At 41.9% G+C, this 22,106-nt stretch overlaps 1 protein-coding gene across 3 annotated transcripts in view; it reads right to left on the bottom strand.

Annotated features, from left to right (window-relative positions):
• The window catches only part of MAMDC2 (MAM domain containing 2), a 175,593-nt gene extending 154,895 nt beyond the window's left edge, over positions 1-20,698 (bottom strand). The window contains exons 1-3 of one of the 3 annotated variants that reach the window (XM_036856677.1): positions 20,619-20,698; positions 20,039-20,162; positions 19,585-19,701 (exon numbers count right to left, since the gene is read on the bottom strand). In XM_036856677.1, coding sequence (XP_036712572.1) covers positions 19,585-19,701; positions 20,039-20,072 — 151 coding nt within the window. In that variant the 5' untranslated portion in view covers positions 20,073-20,162; positions 20,619-20,698. Of the gene's footprint in view, positions 1-19,584; positions 19,702-20,038; positions 20,458-20,618 lie in introns of those variants that run through there. The other 2 variants (XM_036856676.1, XM_036856678.1) reach the window with 2 other exon arrangements.
• Positions 20,699-22,106: the final 1,408 nt, after the last annotated feature.

Here is a 22,106-nt window from a genome sequence, read left to right as displayed (position 1 = left end):
CTGAATAAAGATCTAAGGATAAACATAAAAAATGATCATTGATGTGTCCATTCTCAAAATATTTAAATAAAATATGCCAGGCATCATCCTCAGCTCCCAGCTGAGAGTACCTTGATGGCAAGTCATTCTGCAATGCAGCTGGTGTTTGGTGATCAAGACTGAAAGGAGATCGGAACTCTGAATCCCTGCAGTTTATTCTTCAGGATTTTTCCTTTGTCAAGTGTTTCTAAGGAAAAGTTCTTAAATCATCTGAGCCTCAAATGCAGTGTCTACCGTGCATGACCATGTTTCACTGCACATTTGGATAGAATGATGGTGAATATTATCTATTTTTCCAAGACCCATTAATTTTCTAAGAAATCTTAGACTACTAGGCTAATATTATGCTCAGCAAGAGATCATCCATTAATGTATCCAAACTTATTTTATGACAGAATATTGTCACAAAATTATGAATGACTTCCCGATCACCAAAATGACAAATGAACAGAGTTAATTAAAAATATAGACTATTTCACACCCTTTTCATGTCCCAGAAATTTTTATTGTGAGTAGCTGAGTTTGTGGAGAGGCAAGAGGCTTGAGGGATATTCTGAGGGACAGAGAAATTTTCTTAACAACTAAGCTGTCCGTTTTCAGCTGTTACACAAACATGTTGCCCTCATCCTCTCTCAAAAGTTGCTTAATGACATACTTGACAGACAAGAGGCCCACGTGGATCAAAATTGAGCATGACATCATTGGTAATTATTGATATGTTCTTTAAATGGGGGGTGGTCTAGAAACCTGGGATTTATTCTCTATAGCTACTAGAGTTTCCTTTTACATTCAACACTCTTTAGAGCATACATGTATGGAAAGCAAATAAGTCCTACTTCACAAGCCCAAGATTAAAAATGAATCATGTATGCCTAATAGCCAAGATATGGAAGCAACCTAAGTGCCCATCAATAGATGAATAAAGGAGATGTGGTGTATATATACAATGGAATATTATTCAGCCATAAAAAAAAGAATGAAATAAAGCCATTTGTGACAACATGGATGGACCTGGAGGGTATTATGCTAAGTGAAATAAGTCAGATAAAGACAAATATCATACGATTTCACCTATATGTGGAATCTAAAAAACAAAACAAATGAATAAAACTAACAAATCAGAAAGAGACTTATAGATACACAGAACAAACAGGTGGTTGCCAGAGGTGATGGGGGGTGGAGGAATGAGTGAAATAGGTGAGGGAGATTAAGAGGTACAAGCTTCCAGTTACAAAACAAATGAGTCATAGGGATGACATGTACAGTGTGGGGAATACAGGAAATAATAATGTAATATCCATGTATGGTGACAGATGGTAACTAGACTTACCGTGGTGATCATTTTGTAATGTACAAAAATAACAAATCACTATGTTGTGAAAAAGGAACTTACATGGTGTTGTAGGTCATTTATACTTCAAAAAAAACAAACACATAGAAAAAGAGATTAGATCTGCAGTTACCAGAGGTGGGGTTTGGAGGGAAAGGGAATTGGGTGAAGGTGGTCAAAAGGTACAAACTTCCAGTAATAAGATAAATACATACTAGGGACATAACATACTACGTGATAAATACAATTAGTGCTGCTGTACGTTACATATGAAAGTTGTTGAGAGCAAATCCTAAGAGTTCTCATCACAAGGAAAAAATATTTTTTTCCTTTTTCTGTTATTTTGCATCCATATGAGATGATGGATGTTCACTACACTTACTGCAGTAATCATTTCATGATATATATAAGTCAAAACATTATGCTGTACACCTTAAATTTATACAGTGCTGTATGTCAACTACATCTCAATGACACTAGAAGAAAAAAAATGAATTATAACTCATGTGAATACTATGCATCTTCACATATGTCATCTTCAATATCACTTCTCTTTATTACACAATATTCAGTAGAGAACCACCCGTAGGTAGGTTACTGACTATTTCATGTTGACAACAAAGATGAAAATCTTCAGATAAAACATATAACCTATGATATATTAGGGCTTTTAAAATGTGAGTTAAAAAGGGTCTGCTCGAAGAAAGAAAAGAGAATGAAAAGAATTGAGGACAGTCTCAGAGACCTCTGGGACAACATTAAACACACCAACATTTGAATTATAGGGGTCTCAGAAGAAGAAGAGAAAAAGAAAGGGACTGAGAAAATATTTGAAGAGATTATAGTTGAAAACTTCCCTAATATGGGAAAGGAAATAGTTAATCAAGTTCAGGAAGCACAGACAGTCCTATAGAGGATAAATCCAAGGAGAAACACGCCAAGACACATATTAATCAAACTATCGAAAATTTAAAAAAAGAAAAAATATTAAAAGCAGCAAGGGAAAAACAACAAATAACACACAAGGGAATCCCCATAAGGTTAACAGCTGATCTTTCAGCAGAAACTCTGCAAGCCAGAAGGGAGTGGCAGGACATATTTAAAGTGATGAAAGAAAAAAACCTACAACCAAGATTACTCTACCCAGCAAGGATCTCTTTCAGATTTGACGAAGAAATTAAAACTTTTACAGACAAGCAAAAGCTAAGAGAATTCAGCACCACCAAACCAGCTTTACAACAAATGCTAAAGGAACTTCTCTAGGCAGGAAACACAAGAGAAGGAAGAGACCTACAATAATAAACCCAAAACAATTAAGAAAATGGTAATAGGAACATACATATCAATAATTACCTTAAATGTAAATGGATTAAATGCTCCAACCAAAAAACATAGACAGGCTGACTGGATACAAAAACAAGACCCGTATATACGCTGTCTACAAGAGACCCACTTCAGACCTAGGGACACATACAGACTGAAAGTGAGGGGATAGAAAAGGATATTCCATGCAAATGGAAATCAAAAGAAAGCTGGAATAGCAATTCTCATATCAGACAAAATAGACTTTAAAACAAAGACTATTACAAGAGACAAAGAAGGACACTACATAATGATCAAGGGATCAATCCAAGAAGAAGATATAACAATTGGAAATATTTATGCACCCAACATAGGAGCACCGCAGTACATAAGGCAAATACTAACAGCCATAAAAGGGGAAATCGACAGTAACACAGTCACAGTAGGGGACTTTAACACCCCACTTTCACCAATGGACAGATCATACAAAATGAAAACAAATAAGGAAACACAAGCTTTAAATGATACATTAAATAGGATGGACTTAATTGATATTTATAGAACATTCCATCCAAAAACAACAGAATACACATTCTTCTCAAGTGCTCATGGAACATTCTCCAGGATAGATCATATCTTGGGTCACAAATCAAGCCCTGGTAAATTTAAGAAAATTAAATACGTATCAAGTATCTTTTATGACCACAACACTATGAGACTAGATACCAATTACAGGAAAAAATCGGTAAGAAATACAAACACATGGAGGCTAAACAACACACTACTTAGTAACCAAGAGATCACTGAAGAAATCAAAGAGGAAATCAAAAAATACCTAGAAACAAATGACAATGAAAACACAACGACCCAAAACCTATGGGATGCAGCAAAAGCAGTTCTAAAAGGGAGGTTATAGCAATACAATCCTACCTTAAGAAACAAGAAACATCTCAAATAAACAACCTAACCTTACACCTAAAGCAATTAGAGAAAGAAGAACAAAAAAAAAAAAAAACCAAAGTTAGCAGAAGGAAAGAAATCATAAAGATAAGATCAGAAATAAATGAAAAAGAAATTAAGGAAATGATAGCAAAGATCAATAAAACTAAAAGCAGGTTCTTTGAGAAGATAAACAAAATTGATAAACCATTAGCCAGGCTAATCAAGAAAAAAAGGGAGAAGACTCAAATCAATAGAATTCGAAATGAAAATGGAGAAGTAACAACTGACACTGCAGAAATACAAAGGATCATGAGAGATTACTACAAGCAACTATATGTCAATAAAATGGACAGCCTCGAAGAAATGGACAAATTCTTAGAAATGCACAACCTTCTGAGACTGAACCAGGAAGAAATAGAAAATATGAACAGACCAATCACAAGCACTGAAATTGAAACTGTGATTAAAAATCTTCCAACAAACAAAAGCCCAGGACCAGATGGCTTCACAGGCGAAGCATTTAGAGAAGAGCTAACACCTATCCTTCTCAAACTCTTCCAAAATATAGCAGAGGGAAGAACACTCCCAAACGCATTCTACGAGGCCACCATCACCCTGATACCAAAACCAGGCAAAGATGTCACAAAGAAAGAAAACTACAGGCCAATATCACTGATGAACATAGATGCAAAAATCCTCAACAAAATACTAGCAAACAGAATCCAACAACACATTAAAAGGATCACACACCATGATCAAGTGGGGTTTATCCCAGGAATGCAAGGATTCTTCAATATATGCAAATCAATCAATGTGATACACCATATTAACAAATTGAAGGAGAAAAACCATATGATCATCTCAATAGACGCAGAGAAAGCTTTCGACAAAATTCAACACGCATTTATGATAAACACCGTCCAGAAAGTAGGCATAGAGGGAATTCTCCTCAACATAATAAAGGCCATATATGGCAAACCCACAGCCAACATCGTCCTCAATGGTGAAAAACTGAAACCATTTCCACTAAGATCAGGAACAAGACAAGGTTGCCCACTCTCACCACTATTGTTCAACATAGTTTTGGAAGTTTTAGCCACAGCAATCAGAGAAGACAAAGAAATAAAAGGAATCCAGATTGGAAAAGAAGAAGTAAAGCTGTCACTGTTTGCTGATGACAGGATACTATACATAGAGAATCCTAAAGATGCTACCAGAAAACTACTAGAGCTAATCAATGAATTTGGTAAAGTAGAGGATACAAAATTAATGCACAGAAATCTCTTGCATTCCTATACACTAATGATGAAACATCTGAAAGTGAAATTAAGAAAACACTCCCGTTTACCATTGCAACAAAAAGAATAAAATATCTAGGAATAAACCTACCTAGGGAGACAAAAGACCTGTATGCAGAAAATTATAAGACACTGATGAAAGAAATTAAAGATGATACAAATAGATGGAGAGATATACCATGTTCTTGGATTGGAAGAATCAACATTGTGAAAATGACTCTATAACCCAAAGCAATCTACAGATTCAGTGCAATCCCTATCAAACTACCACTGGCATTTTTCACAGAACTAGAACAAAAAATTTCACAATTTGTATGGAAACACAAAAGACCCCGAATAGCCAAAGCAATCTTGAGAAAGAAAAACGGAGCTGGAGGAATCAGGCTCCCTGACTTCAGACTATACTACAAAGCTACAGTAATCAAGATAGTATTGCACTGGCACAGAAACAGAAATATAGATCAATGGAACAGGAAGAAAGCCCAGAGATAAACCCACGCACATATGGTCACCTTATCTTTGATAAAGGAGGCAAGAATATACAGTGGAGAAAAGACAGCCTCTTCAATAAGTGGTGCTGGGAAAACTGGACAGCTACGTGTAAAAGAATGAAATTACAACACTCCCTAACACCATACACAAAAATAAATTCAAAATGGATTAAAGACCTAAATGTAAGGCCAGACACCATCAAACTCTTAGAGGAAAACATAGGTAGAACACTCTGACATAAATCACAGCAAGATCCTTTTCGACCCAGCTCCTAGAGAAATGGAAATAAAAACAAAAATAAACAAATGGGACCTAATGAAACTTAAAAGCTTTTGCACAGCAAAGGAAACCATAAGCAAGACCAAAAGACAACCCTCAGAATGGGAGAAAATATTTTCAAATGAAGCAACTGACAAAGGATTAATCTCCAAAACATACAAGCAACTCATGCAGCTCAATATCAAAAAAACAAACAACCCAATCCAAAAATGGGCAGAAGACCTAAATAGACATTTCTCCACAGAAGATATACAGATTGCCAACAAACACATGGAAGAATGCTCAACATCATTAATCATTAGAGAAATGCAAATCAAAATTACAATGAGATATCATCTCACACCAGTCAGAATGGCCATCATCAAAAAATCTACAAACAATAAATGCTGGAGAGGATGTGGAGAAAAGAGAACCCTCTTGCACTGTTGGTGGGAATGTAAATTGATACAGCCACTATGGGGAACAGTATGGAGGTTCCTTAAAAAACTAAAAATAGAACTACCATACAACCCAGCAATCCCACTACTGGGCATATACCCTGAGAAAACCATAATTCAGAAAGAGTCATGTACCAAAATGTTCATTGCAGTTCTATTTACAATAGCCAGGACATGGAAGCAACCTAAGTGTCCATTGAAGTGTCCATTCACTTAGATGAATGGATGAAGAAGATGTGGCACATATATACAATGGAATATTACTCAGCCATAAAAAGGAACGAAACTGAGTTATTTGTAGTGAGGTGGATGGACCTAGAGAGTGTGATACAGAGTGAAGTAAGTCAGAAAGAGATAAACAAATACCGTACGCTAACATATATATATGGAATCTAAAAGAAAAAGGAAAAAAAATATGCTCAGAAGAACCTAGGGGCAAGACGGGAATAAAGATGCAGACCTACTAGAGAAGGGACTTGAGGATACAGGGAGGGGGAAGGGTAAGCTGGGACAAAGTGAGAGAGTGGCATGGACATATATACACTACCAAATGTAAAATAGATAGCTAGTGGGAAGCAGCCGCATAGCACAGGGAGATCAGCTCAGTGCTTTGTGACCACCTAGAGGGGTGGGATAGGGAGGGTGGGAGGGAGGGAGATGCAAGAGGGAAGAGATATGGGGACATATGTATATGTATAACTGATTCACTTTGTTATAAAGCAGAAACTAGCACACCATTGTAAAGCAATTATAGTCCAATAAAGATGTTAAAAAAAAAAACTATTCCAAAATCACCAAATAGAATACTGAATATTTTTAAATTATTTGTTCACTTTTCTATGTATAGAACTGTATTTACAACACAAAGATATGTGAAACTAATAAATATTTTACCACCATTAGAAAGTATATGCCCTAAGCTAGTAGTAAGTGACAAGAAATTTTCGAGAAGTCACTTCTTTAGTAAATGCTTGTATGTTATAATGACTTTTGTTGGAAGATTTGGCTGACTTTTTTTTCCATGAAACTCAGTTTCTAAAGATTCAGATAATAAGTACTCTGTAATGCAGAGTGATTGTTTTATAAAAAAAGATCAGTGTCACTTGGAAAATAGGCTTGGATATTTTAGCTTTGAGTTCCAGCTCTGTCCCTTACTGTTAATAATAACATTTGTATATAATAACATGATATACAAAGTTATCACCTGATTAACTCTGGCAAAGTATATACCTCCAAACTGTTTCCACCTCCTGAATGAATGATTTCATATCAGTGTGACTGAAATTATACCAGCAGGGATATTGACCATGGAATTTAACATGGAGTTAGTATATGGTAATGTGAATTTTGGTTCAGATGACCAAAGAAGTAGATGCCCTTTGAATTGAATGGACAGATCATAACTTAGAAAAAAGACAATGAGTAAAACAAGAATATCAGCAATTGTTATATATAATTGATGAGTGCCAGACAAACATCAAACTGTGAAGAACTTGGTTATTTCTTGGAATAGGTGTGCAGATAGAGGCAGAATGAAGAGATAAAATTCCAAGTATATACACATGGGTTTTAGAGACTTGTTAATCCTGTTTCTTGGATCTGAGTGCACTAACAAAAAGGCACAATATTTTATTATCTATATTTTGGTCTCCTATGGTAGGTTATTCCTGTAGAAGGGATTGTGTCTGATGAATACTCCTCTGTAAGACAGGATTTCTCAAAAAGCCAAAATGTCTTCAGGACATTAATAGATTTTACCTAAAATACCCATGATCCTTTAAATATAAGAAACTGTGAATTAAACAAAGGCTACAGATTTTAAAAAAACAATAAAACAAAACAAAAACAAAAACAAAAGGGTCTGCTCTTCAGTGTTGATTCTCAAAAAAAAAGGTACAAATGTGTAACTCACATTTTCCGCATCAGAATTTGTGGAAAAGGGAAAACGTTTTCAGATGCGTATTCCCAATTTTCAGGATTTATAGTGGAAAACCAAAGGCTTTCCATAAAGCTTATATTTTAAAATGGGCTAATGCAGAGTCACAACACACTTTAAACACACTCTAGTCTATTACCCATTTTTCATAAAGTCACAAAATTAAAAGAAATCTGCAGAAGCTTAAAAAAGAAAACTTATTAAGTTATGGTATCAGACAATATGGTCTTAGTCATAAAATATTGGTAAGCAAAGAAGGCAGCTTCTTGGTGAAGTTAAAGCATATTAAAGTCATCTTCATTACAAACGTGGCCTCAAATAACACTTCAGCTCTCTTTGGCAGTGAGGCAAAAGTTTTTCAAATAAGGAATGGAAATTTCTCTGAGCATAGAGCTAAGTTATACATCACAATATTATATAATGTTGCTGGATAGCAACACTGCCATTCTGTTAGGAGTAATGGAATGAGTGAGTACCAAACTGCTCGTGTAGTAGGGCAACTGGCTTGCAAAAACACATTTATCTGTGTACTCTTTTAATTCGTTCACAGTACAAATGGATGAATTCGACGTTCAGGAGTATTCCTTAAGACTGCCAAAGTATTTTAGGTCAAGCTGTAAATTTTCCCCGAAGTTCTCCGCCAAGATAATGCTGAGGACTGAGAAGAGAATCCTTCAAATGGTTCCAAGAGTAAACTTTAATCTGTTATGGAAAAAATAAGTAGAAGTATATTTCCCTATCTTGGCTTGATGCTTGCTTGGTTCCAAAGGCTTACCACCACATGGCAGGCATGCTGGTTGTATCTGGGGCCTGGAACCCCGGGGCAGGAGTTGGAATATTGGGACACCATCAGTATTTTGCAGAGGTTTCCCACTACCTCTAGGGAAGCATAAACCTTGCAGGTCTGTCTTCCTCGGTGGTGACCTCTGGAAGTATGAAGGTAACAACTTACTCTCTGATGGGAAGGAGCCTAGGGCCAGTGAAGCTCAAATCTTCGGAGCCGCATATGCTTCAGTCCATATCCTGACTCTTTGTGTTGCCTTGGGCACGTTACCTTAGTCTCTCTTCTCCTACTTATGCATCCGTAAAATGTTGATAATAACCACCTCCAGGACTGTTGACTGTTGTGAAGGTTACAGACAATGACGATAAATGTATTCAACAAGTACCATGAAAGCCCACCTATGGGTCACAAACCATGGCTGCATAGGAAGCTATATTGTGTAACTCTTTCACTAGGTTTCACTTCACACTTCTCGCTGGGAACTATTCCTATAACAGAAATAGAATATGCTATGCTGTTAAAGTTTCCTTATACCCAAACATTCTCCTGTAGCCTATAAAAGGTTTGGTTTTGCTTTTTAATAAGTATGTTCCAGGATGCATCCTAATTACCACAGATTCAGCCCAATCTCCTACATCCTCTGCATTTACAGTACAAATAAAATTTCACACATTTTGAAGTTGACACAAGTGTTATTGAGCCACTCAATGGAGGGATCTTGGGTTATGTGTGTCCAAGAAATCTGTATGTTCTTGAGGTTTCTGAATTGTCAAAGTGGAAATTGGTTCTAGTGCAGAGCTAGAGCCCCCCTGTCTCCTGAATCTTCTTTCTTTACTGATCCCTTCCTCTCACTTCATAAACAAGCTCAAGTCTCCCTTTCCTTAAAAAAAAAAAAAAAAAAAAAAAAAAAAAACCCAACAAAACAAAAATTCTTTCATCTCAAGTTTCTTTGGAGGTATGGTCAAACCTCTCTCTGAGAAAGAGAGAACATCCGAACTTACTGAGAACTCTGCTAACTGTCTACATTCTCCCTTCATTCTTCCACCAGGGCATTCGGGGTCTGTCCTCATCATTTCACTAACACTGCGCTCATTCGAGCACCTAATTGTCATTTCCAACAGACAAGTCATACTGTGCCCACCTCTCTGCTGCTGGGTCCTGTTGATCACCTCCTCCTTTAGAAACTCCTAAGTCCTTTGGCTTCTGTGGCCCTGCACTTTCCTAATTCTCCTCCTCCTCTATGTCTAGTTCCTTCTGTTTCATTTATTCCACCATCTCCTTCCTATGCCTAATCCTTAAACATGAATTTAAGGCTCCACCCTCAGCTTCCTGCTGTTACCACTTTATACATTCTCTTTGTGTGATCTTACCTCTTCTCAAGATTTCAACCACTGTCTTTATGCTAAGGATTCCCACAGCCATAGTCCTACCCAGACTGTACCTGACCTTCAGCTTCCTACATCAAAGTCCTGCTGGAAACCTCCACCTGGATGTTTCCCAGGTAACTCAGAACAGAACACAACTTCTTCTACCCTAACAAAATTTTCAGTTTGAAATTCTCTCAACTGTTGACACCCTCAAACAAACAGCTGTCCAAACTAGAAATCTGGGAATCACTTTCCCTCTGACTCGATACTCCTGCCCAATCAATAAGCAAGTCCTGTCAATTTAGTCCCCTTTCTGGTGTTTTATTTACTCTCTCCCTTTTACCCCTACTCCCCTTGTCCTATTTCAAGCCCTCATCATCTCTTAGCTAGACCACTGCACAGTTCCCGAACTAGCCTCCCCATTGCCAGTCTTCCTCAAATCAATCCTCTTCTCAGCTACTGGACTGGAGAGCAAGCCATATCACTACTCATTGTCTACAGAATAATGAACAGGCAGGTCCAGAAGCACAGTAACAAATATCCAGTGGTAAAGTCACACAAATGCTTCCTCCAGTAGGATCTTGCCTACAATATGTATCTCTTTACCCTTGCCCAAATATAGCTCTCTAGACTTCCTTCTGATTCTGAGAGCTAATTAATACCCTTCCAATAAATTTCTTTTCTGCTTAATTTAAACAGCCTAATTATGCTGTTTGCAATGAAAATCCTGGGCTAGTATACAATTCCTTTTGCTCTCTACCATAATTACAGATTTGTGTTTCTTCCTGTTGGTCTATGGTGACCACAAAGGTCAGGGACCATGACTGTGTATGTATTTCATGCACTCTCTGTACTCCAACAACTAATATAGTGCCTGATGGACAGTGGGCACTCAAATGTGTGTTGATAGAATGAATATTATTTTTTTTTAAACAGCTTTATTGGAGTATAATTGCTTCACAATGGTGTGTTAGTTTCTGCTTTAATATTCTTTAGAAATTTTTTCTGTAAAACATATGATTCATTCATGATACTATGACATTATGGCACGATACCACTTGTTTTGGTTTATTATTTTATTCTAAACCTCAGAATCCCCCAAAACACAGAAAAATGTCTCAAAAAGTAGAAAAAGCAAATAATCTGGCAGATAACACTGAATCATAAACCTAATCCTTTGGTTTCTCCACAAGTCACCACAGTATGCAAGAGCTGCTTCCAGGAGCAGACAAATAGCCCATCAGGATGGGTACTATACTGACGTCTCGCACTTGAGTTCCTTAGAAACAACAGCTCTCAATAGCTAGTTCAAAATCTGTTCATCTTTTGCAAAAAATACTTTTTAGACCAATCAGTGTCACTCTCAAGGCTGCATTATGATTGTTTGTGATGGCAGAGGATCAAGGGATTCAGGCAGCCCTGATGGGTAAATAATTCAAGGGCTATTTGTCCATGGGTATGTCGGGGATGAAACAAATCACACATTGGTGAGGCAAGCTGAAATACTGCCTCACTGTTATATCTGGAAATTACAACAAAAGCCTCCAAAGTCTTTGAAGTCCTATGGTAGGAAGGATTATTAAACACAACCTCTTTCTCTACAGGGGAAAATGTCAAGAGTTTTGTTTTGTTTTTTTCTTTTTAAATCAATCTCAGTAAGGGCTTTAGAGATTGATTAAATCCAAAACGCTTGTTGGTACCACACACTGTCTGGCAGGTGTTGTGGGAAGTATGTGGTCCCTGTTCTTAAAGTGTAACACTGATGAGGTGAAGAGGTGGGGACACCGATAAGGAGACACTAAGAAGATTTACATGGTGGAACGTGAAGAGAGCCATGGGAAGGGAGAACAAAGAGGAAAGGGAGAGGTTCATTTACTTGGGAAAATCAGGGAATGTTTCAAAAAAGAGCCCTACATTAAAGCACAGATAGATTCAAATAGGCCGGGATGGGGCAGGGGAATGGAAAAGCAGGATAACACAGACGTAGAGAACAGCACAAATAGAGCAGGGAGGCAAGAAAGTAAAGAGGTGTTGAATGAACAGCACGCTGGGGATTAATGGGAGGGAAGAGTAAGAAATATAGCTGGGGGCAAATCACGAAGGCCCCTGCGTGCCAAGCTAGGCAGTTTGCACTTTATCCTGTTGGCAATTGGTAATCATTAAAGGATCCTTAATAAGAGGATATTCCTTCTTTTTACATCTGGTCGGGGGGAGATGGGGGGAGTTGGTCATTCTTCTAATCACTGTCCTCAACCCTGGCCGCATATTGGAATCACCTAGGGAGTTTGTTCATTTCTTAGTGTCTATTTGTTAACAACACCAAGTCTGGCCCCATGTCTGGCCAAGTAAATCAGAGTCTCTTGGGGTAGGGCTGGACACAACTATTTTTAAAGAAACTTTTAGGTGATTTTAATGTCCATTCAGGGTTGATAACAATTGGCCTAATGCACAGCTGTGAGAATTTCTCTATAAATTCCTATTTTTTGTCAGGAATTTTTTTTTTAGAAGGAATCCTTTTTTTTTTTTTTTAAACCAGATTTTATATTTTATTCAAATCACATTTATTTTAAATTTATTTATTTATTTATTTATGGCTGTGTTGGGTCTTCGTTTCTGTGCGAGGGCTTTCTCCAGTTGCGGCAAGCGGGGGCCACTCTTCATCGCGATGCACGGGCCTCTCACTATCGCGGCCTCTCTTGTTGTGGAGCACAGGCTCCAGACGCGCAGGCTCAGTAATTGTGGCTCACGGGCCTAGTTGCTCCGCGGCATGTGGGATCTTCCCAGACCAGGGCTCGAACCCGTGTCCCCTGCATTGGCAGGCAGATTCTCAACCACTGCGCCACCAGGGAAGCCCGTCAGGAATGTTTTATTGATATTAGGTATGACATTATGCTTTCCTTAATTAGGTATGGCCTAATGATGTGATAGAAATTTCTGATATATTGTGAAAGTTCTTTGCTCTTAAATAACTTCTTCATTTATCACCAGCCATATGTTCTTCTGTGTTAAGTACAACCTTCTTCCTGTAGGTATTTCATATACATACCTACATATATATGAAATTAAACATATAATCAAACGCTCCAAGAGCCTAGATCTGAATGCATGAATACACTTATATGACTGAATTGATTAAGACAAGCATAAGAGAAATTGAGGAAGAGTGGGTGGGATAACTGGTAGAAGTAAAAATCAGGATTGACCAGCCAAGACGCCCAACACATGTTCAACTACCTGCTGGGCTTATATATCAAGATGCCCATCACTTCTGTTAACATAAATAGGTTTCACTCAAATTCTTAAAAATCAAACATTGTTTAACAAGAGACAGAAGTAGGACTGTTGCTAGGGTGACCTACCAAAGAGGTTCTGCTATTTTAAGAACCAGGATTTTTTATGAATAGCATATCCCAAAATGCAAGTCATAAAACCTGGGGACTGTGTGCTAAGAGATTTGAAGATGACAGTGAAAGCAGAAAGTCCTATGACAAGAAATTACTTTTTCCTCCCAATATATTGTGACCACAGCTGACTTCTGCAATTATGGGAAGGAAAACATCCCCAAAATCCTGGGCGCCTTGTCAGGGATCAGACCAGGAGCTGGGTAGCAACTTCCCATTCAGCAACTCTAATTTGAGTAGGGAGGAACCCAGACTGGGTGTTGGCCTTGATAGGAAGGCCAGACAGAGCCTACATCCAGAGAAGTGAGTCACAGCAGAGAGGAGCAGGCAGAGATTACCATTCCAGGTAGGTTAAGTCCCAAGTGCAGGAGCCAGGTAAGAGAACCCAAGAACTCAGATTGATTGACAGGGAGGCCATGGGTTAGGGACCTGCCCAAGAGCTTAGGAGATGAGAGCTCAGAGGTCTCCTAGAAGGGACCAGCATGGAACTTGATTGATGCTGAGGCACCAGCTCTGTGGGACAGATAAGTAGGGAAGAACAGGCTGGGGCAGGGACCAAAGCATTCCTGACAAAAACTAAGAATTTATAGAGAAAAAGGTCTAAGTCATAGGGAGAGACTGTAAACCAAGTGTGAAACTTAGTCCTATTACTTTATGTCCACACTTCAGTCAGCCACACAAAACTTAGATGGCCCAGGAGGCTAACAGATGATTAAATTATTAAATAAATAAATAAAATAGAGCCAAACAATAAGAAAAGGAAAGCTCTTCCTCTGGTTGGAATAGAGAACAAATGGCAAAACTATAATGAAAAGAAAAATACATTCTCCTGAGCAATCCAGAAGCTGTGTTGGAAAGCTGTCTGAATTGAAGAAATAATGTTTGATAAAATACAAAACTAGTAATAATAAGAGTAACAATAATAATAGGCTACATGTATAAAGTGCTCACTATGTGTTAAATATATTAATGTATTTAGTCTTCATAACAATCTTAGGAGATAGGTGCTTTAATTATCTCCATTTTACAGCCAAGGAAACTGAGACACAGAGGGGTTAAATAATTTGTCCAAAGCCACACAGCATGTAAGGGTAGAGCCTGGATTCTAATCCAAGCTGTCCAACTCTAGAGTTCATATTAACCACTAGGCTTACATTGTTTCTCATGCTAAGGAGCTACCTTTGAAGGGGCAGAATGAACCAGGGGCACACACGAAATGCATAAGGACTTTTTAATCATCCAATATTGAATTTATTCCTTCAGCAAATTCATTTATCCAACAAATATTTGTTGAGCATCTACTATGTGCCAGGCACTCTTTTATATGCTAAAGATTGCAGGCAGGTGGGATCCCTACACATCTGAGTGAATAAATGCATGGTCTGGCATAAAATATAGTGTTTTGTGGGTTTGGTAGGCCCAAAGCACTGCACCTTTGGAACCCATGTTCTTCCACATGTATGAAATATAATTAGATGTTTGATGAAGAGTTTCTAACACGTTGCAGAGTTTAATTAACACACCAAAGTGTCAAGGTCCAGGAGCTGGTGAAGACAGGGACATTGGGAGAGGCAGCAATACTAGAAGAAAGAAAGGTGAAGAGTTGAGGAAATGAGGCCCTGCCCCAGGGCTACCACTGACTTGGTCATTGACCCTGACTGGGAGCCTGTCTGGGCCCCAGTGCACACCTCCGTAAAATGAAGAGGTTGCACTGGATGAATTCCAAGGCCCAGCTCTAGGATCTAGGATCCCAGGCAGAGCCAGGGCAGAACCAAGGCCACGCTCAGGCACAGCTCACAAGAGCCAGGTTCAGCCTGACATCAGTAGTAGCCAGGGCGGGCCGGGGAACGCCACACGGCATTGCAGGAAGAACTCGGCCAATTCCTGGGGTCGACTGTTTCTCCGAGAGGCATCTGAGGAACACCCCAGACTCGTGCTGCTCTCAGCCTCTCCACAACATGGGGGCTGTGTTTCTGCATAAAGGGCATCAAGAGACCAACAAGCAGAGGCGATGCAGGTTTAAGCAGATCCAGAGGGTGGGAATTGCCTGATGAACTCCTGATGTCAGGGTGGGATGCTGAGTCAGAAAGAGAGCTGTAACCCACAGAGAGGGAGGACTGGTCCTCCTCCTCTAGGAAGGCCCCCTGGGATGCTGGCCAGACTTCTGGCTCCAGCTGGGCCTCAAGAAATATCAGGCAGGATTTATCAGTATTAATAACTAGCACATGACTGAGTGAAGAAGTGAAACTCAGCTGACCAAGTAACTGAAAGTGTCCTTAAGAGAGAAGGAAGGGGTTTGGGTGAAGAAAGGGGGTTGACAGGAAGAGACACATGCATATACTTACATTGAGATATTGGCCTACTCTACCACCCGCCCCCCATTGGTTATGCCAAACTTCTAGCTGGCCAGCCTGCCTCAGATACCATCACTTGCTCCTGGGTACAAATACCATCCAAATTCTTCCTGTATTAGGCAATTCCTCAAACACTGACCCCCACTGTTGTAGAAAAAAAAAATACTCTCTCTACAAGTGCTTTGAATTTCCTTTTTTACCTCCTCTTAACCTGACATGTCCACATCTACCTTCCTCTCTGGGGTGGCTTAGTGTTCCAAACTTCTAATTAAGGAGCAGTACCTGGGTTTGGATTTTACCCCCTCCCTCCCTCAGTTCCTCCAATGACTTCCTCAAAGAGCCAGCTTAAAGATGCTAAACCAAGGGGTCCAAAAATTGGAATGAAACCAAAACCCAACCGATGACTAGCCTGAACCGTGACCATTCTGATGTGAGGCCAACTTTACAGTGTCCAAGAATCCTCAGCCGAAGGGCTTCTGCCCCCCCACAGCTGGCACTGGGGAAATGGAACCAACAATCTTGATTTCAGCTGAGGACGATTGTTCAAAGGGGTTCCAATATTCTCTGAACTGCGAATGAATAAAGATTTTTTTAGATGATGAATGAATAAGGAAGATTTTTGTATGATAAAATAGATCTCTTCTTCCCAGGATTTAATTCAAACCTAAAATTTAAAAGCAAGTTCAAAGTTTGATTCTGACACAATCTCACTTGCCTTGACAAGTGAGAGAAAATTAAAATATTCTACCGAAAACATGGAGGTAAATCAAGAAAACAAGAAACTGGAAAGTAGACAAGGCTAGGTTGCTGTGCCCAGTCACCTGCTCTGGTGCCACCCTCTGTCCCTGGGGGTACCCTCCCTATGGTACGCAACCCAAGTCAATGCATCGCCTTGTCAAAACTCATCCATTTTTTGCCCAGTGGAAATCAAGCATATTTCAAAATGGCCATGAGCTAGGGACATTGGAATTGTAATTGGAGAGGCTTAGAGACCTAATACTCTAAATAAACCAAAGGAGTGGACCTCAAATACAACTTTGGGCAGCTGGGAGATATTTTGAGACAATGACTCCCGATTTGAATCTCCTGTAATGCAATTCTAATTGGCAGATTTGTTTCTCTACTTAACTCTCTTCACTGGGCTTTAGCATTGATCTCTCCACTGTAAATTAACTTACTGACCAAGGACATCTAGAAAGTGCTATTTGCGTTCCAAATACTTGTGGGCAAAAGTCACTGAAACCTATCATTTTCTATGCTGCCATACAATACACGGAGGTGGATGGAACCAGTTTCAAAGGGTTTTTGCAGCCAGATGAAGTAAATTTGCAGAAAGGCTTGTGACCAGATTTCAGCCTGGGACACTTGTATTGTCTTTAATCTACCAACCTAGGAATGGCTTTTTACTGGAAATTCTTAGTGGTGGCTTCTCAGCAGGCAGCAGCAGGGGCTGCCACACCCCTACCTCGCTGCGCCTCTGGAGTGGACTGTTATGTCCAAGTTCTGGCCTCCGGAAAACGTGATACGTAAGGATGGAAGCCTAACCAGCCTGCTCCCCCCGGGAATGCTCAGAGGAGAATGAATGAACTTCCCCCAGCCCTGAGCCAGAAAGCTGTGGCTGTTGGAAGTTAGAAAGAAAGCAAAGAGGAAAGCAACAGTGTCTTCATTTTGCTATAAACCACAATCACCTTTCCCTATAAGCATCGTCCTGTTTTCCTGGAGGGGCACTGTTTAACTGCCACTGGTGCAGAGATGCCAATTCAGCAGAGAGCACTTCCTGTGGGTCTGGGCAGCAGTTGAGTGCAGTGAGCTGTGGCCTGCCCACTGACCCAGGAGCAGGCTGCCAGGGGGCTACCATCCTGACGGAGGCCTGGCAATGGGGGCGCAGGACTGAGGCGCCTGGATTAAGGGGTGATGTTGATTTCCTTTTCTCAAGGCCAGGCTAGGGCGAGGCAAGAGGGGTGTCTAGGGCACAAGATTTAAGGAGGTCTTCACTCTCAGGATAATGCAAGTGGCTCTTTCACCTTAGTCCTAGCCCTGCACAGGGCCACCAGCAGAGGTAGGGGTTCTCAAAGGTCAGTGGTTCTCAAAATGTGATCTCCAGACCAGCAGCATCACCGGGGAACTTGTTAGATATGCAAATTCTCAGCCCCATCCCAGACCCACAGACTCTGAAACTCAGAGGTGGGGCCCAGCAACCTGTGTCCTAACATACCCACCAGGTAATTTTGATGCAGCTAAAGCACTGTGTTAGAGAATAATGCTCTCCAAAGCCAGTCATGTGGTCCAGGTCACGCCACTGCTCAAAATGCTTCACACACAACCAGAACAGGGAAAGGGGTAGGGTGGTGAGATGAAAGAGACTTCCCTAAGGCAATCAGCAAGGTAGGAATCCTTCAAACGATACATCAGGAATTGATTTTTCCCAGCTACCCCTAAGTACTCTGTAGGAAAGACTTGGCAATTGTTGGCAATAAATAAAGCTTACTACTGAGTAGTTCCCTCCTGTTTTTTCCCTGATCTAGTCAGCTCAGAGCTGGCCACTGACTGATAGCTTGGGACATGGGCCAGCCATTTGAATATTCTAAGACTGAGAGTCCCTCCTCTGTAAAATGGGGCTAACATCACCTCCCTGCCAATGTCAGAGACGCTAGTATATGCAAAGCCCCAAACAGAAGCCCAAGGCAGAAAAGCTGTGATGACAGTTCCTACATCCTAAGCAGGGGTTCTGAGCCTCCACCTTCTCCAGGGAGCTTAGACAATCTGGGGGCCTGAGGACAAATGAGATTCCTGGGAAGGAGGTTAGCTGATCTCTTTTACGCTGCAGTGTTTTTTAAAGGAGGCTATTTCTCAGTCCCAGTGGCCTGGGGCATCAAGCTTCTTAATGGGGTGGCACAAGTGAGAGATAAGGGAAAGAAGGGAAAGAAGTGCCTGCTCTTGGGCATTAGAGAACTACTTATTTTTTACTAAATAAATGAAGGGCAAGAAGCTATATCTGAAGACCCCACATTTAAACTTTGTCACTAGAACCCAAACGGTATGAGTGGTAAGACAATGACCAATGCCAGCCAGCTGAGAGACCTCAGGCACATGGCCATGGACTTGGTTTCCTCTTTCGCCAAGTACTGGATTATAAACACAACAATAACATGAGGATGATGTCATGCAACAAAACGCTGTCAAGCACAACATAAATGTGAGGTTTAGCACTGAGGCCCCATCACAGAATTAGGGCACCATTTCTGCAGGACGAGAAGAAAACTAACCTCACCCAACTTTCCCAGCTCACAACGGTGTCTACTGAGGACCAGAGAGGCTGTTGACCTGCAGAGGGCACGCAGCTGGTGGGAGACAATCATCAGCTGTGCCCCCTTTCTCCCTTCCATGGGGGGAGGGGGGCGGGCAAAATCGCAGAGCTTCTACCCACAGGCCAGGTAAACAAAGGGCTCCATCTCTTCATTGGCCATCCATGCAGCACAGCTGAGAGTCGGAAGGATGATCCATGACTCACACTTTTCCTCCTGAGAGTACTTAACTCCAAGATGATAACATTACCCATGCGAAAGAGGCAACCGGCAAAAAAGGAAAGTTCACCTTGGGCCCCTGTGCACTGACCCCCTTACCTTCCTCGTTTAAAATCCACGGCAGGAACTCGAACACCGAGTCAAAGCCGCAGGTGCTCTCTTCGAACGCGCAGGATCCCGCGGGCAGGTCCAGGGCACCGACAAGCTGCAGGGCTGCTGGCACAAAGCGGGTTTCAGTTCAGGCTCGGTCTCGGGAGCGTTTACACCAACTCAGGGCACCCCGGGGAGCCACCTGGTGAAAGTGAGAAGGCGTGCGGGAGAGGACGGGAGAGGGAGGCAGTATTGCCGCCCCCGCCCAGGGCGCTTGCACTGCGCGACCCGTGCGCAGTCGCTGGGCTCGGGGAGGGAGGTTAGCGGCTGTGGAGATGGATCCGTAGGCGCCCTCGGACGGCCCAGCCCAGGACCGCGAGCCCGACTACCAGGGCTGCGGGATTGGGAGAGGGCCACGAAAGCGCCCCTCAGAGGTACCCCCCACCCCGGATCCAGGCCTTACCTTGCACTGCCAGCAGGACGCCCCTAAACAGCATGGTCGGGGAGGAAGACTGGACAGGGGTGCGAGCCGCCAGCCCGCTGGGACAGGCTGCTCCGGGTGGAAGGAGCGTGGGAAGCGGGGGCGCCTGGACTCGGGGGAGGGAGAAGTCGGAGGCAAAGCGTGCGCTTGGAGCTGCCCGACTTTGCAAAGCGGCCCCGGGAGCAGAGCGGAAAGCCGAAGGTGCCTGAACTGTGAGCGCCGCGCGGTGCGCTCGCGTCCTAAGTGAAGCCGGCCGGCCGCACAGCTGGTCCTGGGCGAGGACGGGGCTGGGCAGGGAGGAGACAACTGCACACTTTTGAAAAGCCAGCCAGAACTGGCTGGGAGAGGAGAGGTCGGGATGCAGTGCCACGGCTCGGATTTTTAAAGCTTGGGACCAGACCCCTGGCAGATACTGGAGAGGGCAGGCCTCCCGGGAACCCCTCGGCTGAGCTGGGACTGGAGGCGCCCCGCCCCGCCCATCCTAGTGGGAACCAGCTTATTTCTGGGGACAGCCTCCCTCTATGTGGAATGCCAGCCCTGCGGGGCTCGCCCTAATTTTAACCTTTTCTCCCCAGAATGGAAGAGGGTGGAATTCTCTTAGGAAAACCTAGAGGAAATTTTGGGAAGTGTTGGGTGGAATAAGCTTTACATCTAGGAGTTTCAGCATTTATGGCCCCTTAACGCTAACCTTGGAATACCGCCCCCCCCACCCCACCCCACCCCCGCCTTTATTTAGCAGTGGAATGTTTGGCATGTCTGGTGCTCAGCATTCCCTCTGTCCGGTGAAATGGGGGCATTCCTCCTCTCTAAAGAGCCATGATAAATTAGTAGAAGGTTTCTAAATTGGGATGGGGGTAGTGATGTCAGGGAGGGGGTTATGGTGAAGTACCCATTGGCTACAAATTTGCTTTGAGCACTAAGTGGGTCTTTAAAAATAGTCTCCTCCAGTAAAGAAAGTGGTGACAGGGGTAGGGGTTCTTCTTAATGCTCTTTATTATACTGGGCAGGCAATTTTATGCCTAGGGCAATGATTCTCAAATTTTAGGGTACATCAGAAGCCCACCATCAGAGTTTCTGATTCAGTAGTTCTGGTCTGTGGTCCAAGATTCTGCACATTCCTAACAACTTTCCAGGTGCTGATGCTGCTAGTCTGGGACCACATTTTGAGGACCACTGGCCTAACAAACTCTTGTTCAACCATCAAAGCCCTGCTCACATGCCTTCACTTGGTTTCCAGACTCCCTGTGTTTTCCTTGTCCTTCATTCTTCTCCTTGCTGTTTCTTTTTCTCTCTCTGACCCCTGGATACTAGGGTGCCTCCAAGTTCTATCCTTTCAGCTCCTGTTTCCCTTTCTCCTCACTTCCTCAGTGATTTCATCCAGTCTCATAGTTTGAAACACCACCTAAAACCTGATATCTCCCAAATATTTTTCTAGTCCAGACGGCCCATTGCCTCCAGACTCTTCTGTCTCACTGCCACCTCAGCATTTTCATTTGGATGCTTAAGAGCTATCTCATACTTAACAGGTCCCAGCATGAACACCTCATATTCCTTCCCAAACCTGTCTCTCCCCTGCATCTTCCTCATCTCAGTTAAAGGAACCTTTCCCTTCCAATTGCTCAGGACAAAATACTTAGAGTTATCCTTGACTCTTTTCTTCGTCTCAGGACATTACCAAATTCTGTCAGTTTAGGATTCAAAACATAGCAGGTACTGACCACGCTCCATGCCCACATGACTGCCCTGATCCCAGTCGCCACTGCTGTTTGCCGGGGATGCTGCAGTAGTTTCCGAAAGGTGGTCTCCTTGCTGCTTCTGCCTTGCGCACCTCCATTCCATTCTTAACACGGTTGTCAGGGCATCCTTTTGACACAGAAATCGGACTATGTCACTCCTTGGTTCCAGACTCCTAACAACTCCATCAATCATTTAGCAGAATCCAGACTCTTCACAATGGCCTACCAGGTCCTACAAAACCTATCCCCACCCACTTATATCTCTGACCTAATCTGCCCTGCTTACTTCCCTCCAGCTACATGGACCTCCTGGC

This window comes from Balaenoptera musculus, chromosome 6 (assembly GCF_009873245.2).
Source record: "Balaenoptera musculus isolate JJ_BM4_2016_0621 chromosome 6, mBalMus1.pri.v3, whole genome shotgun sequence".
Classification (NCBI taxonomy): Eukaryota; Metazoa; Chordata; class Mammalia; order Artiodactyla; family Balaenopteridae; genus Balaenoptera; species Balaenoptera musculus.
The sequence above is the reverse complement of the archived record's forward strand: the minus strand, read 5'-3'. Positions and strand labels throughout refer to the sequence as shown.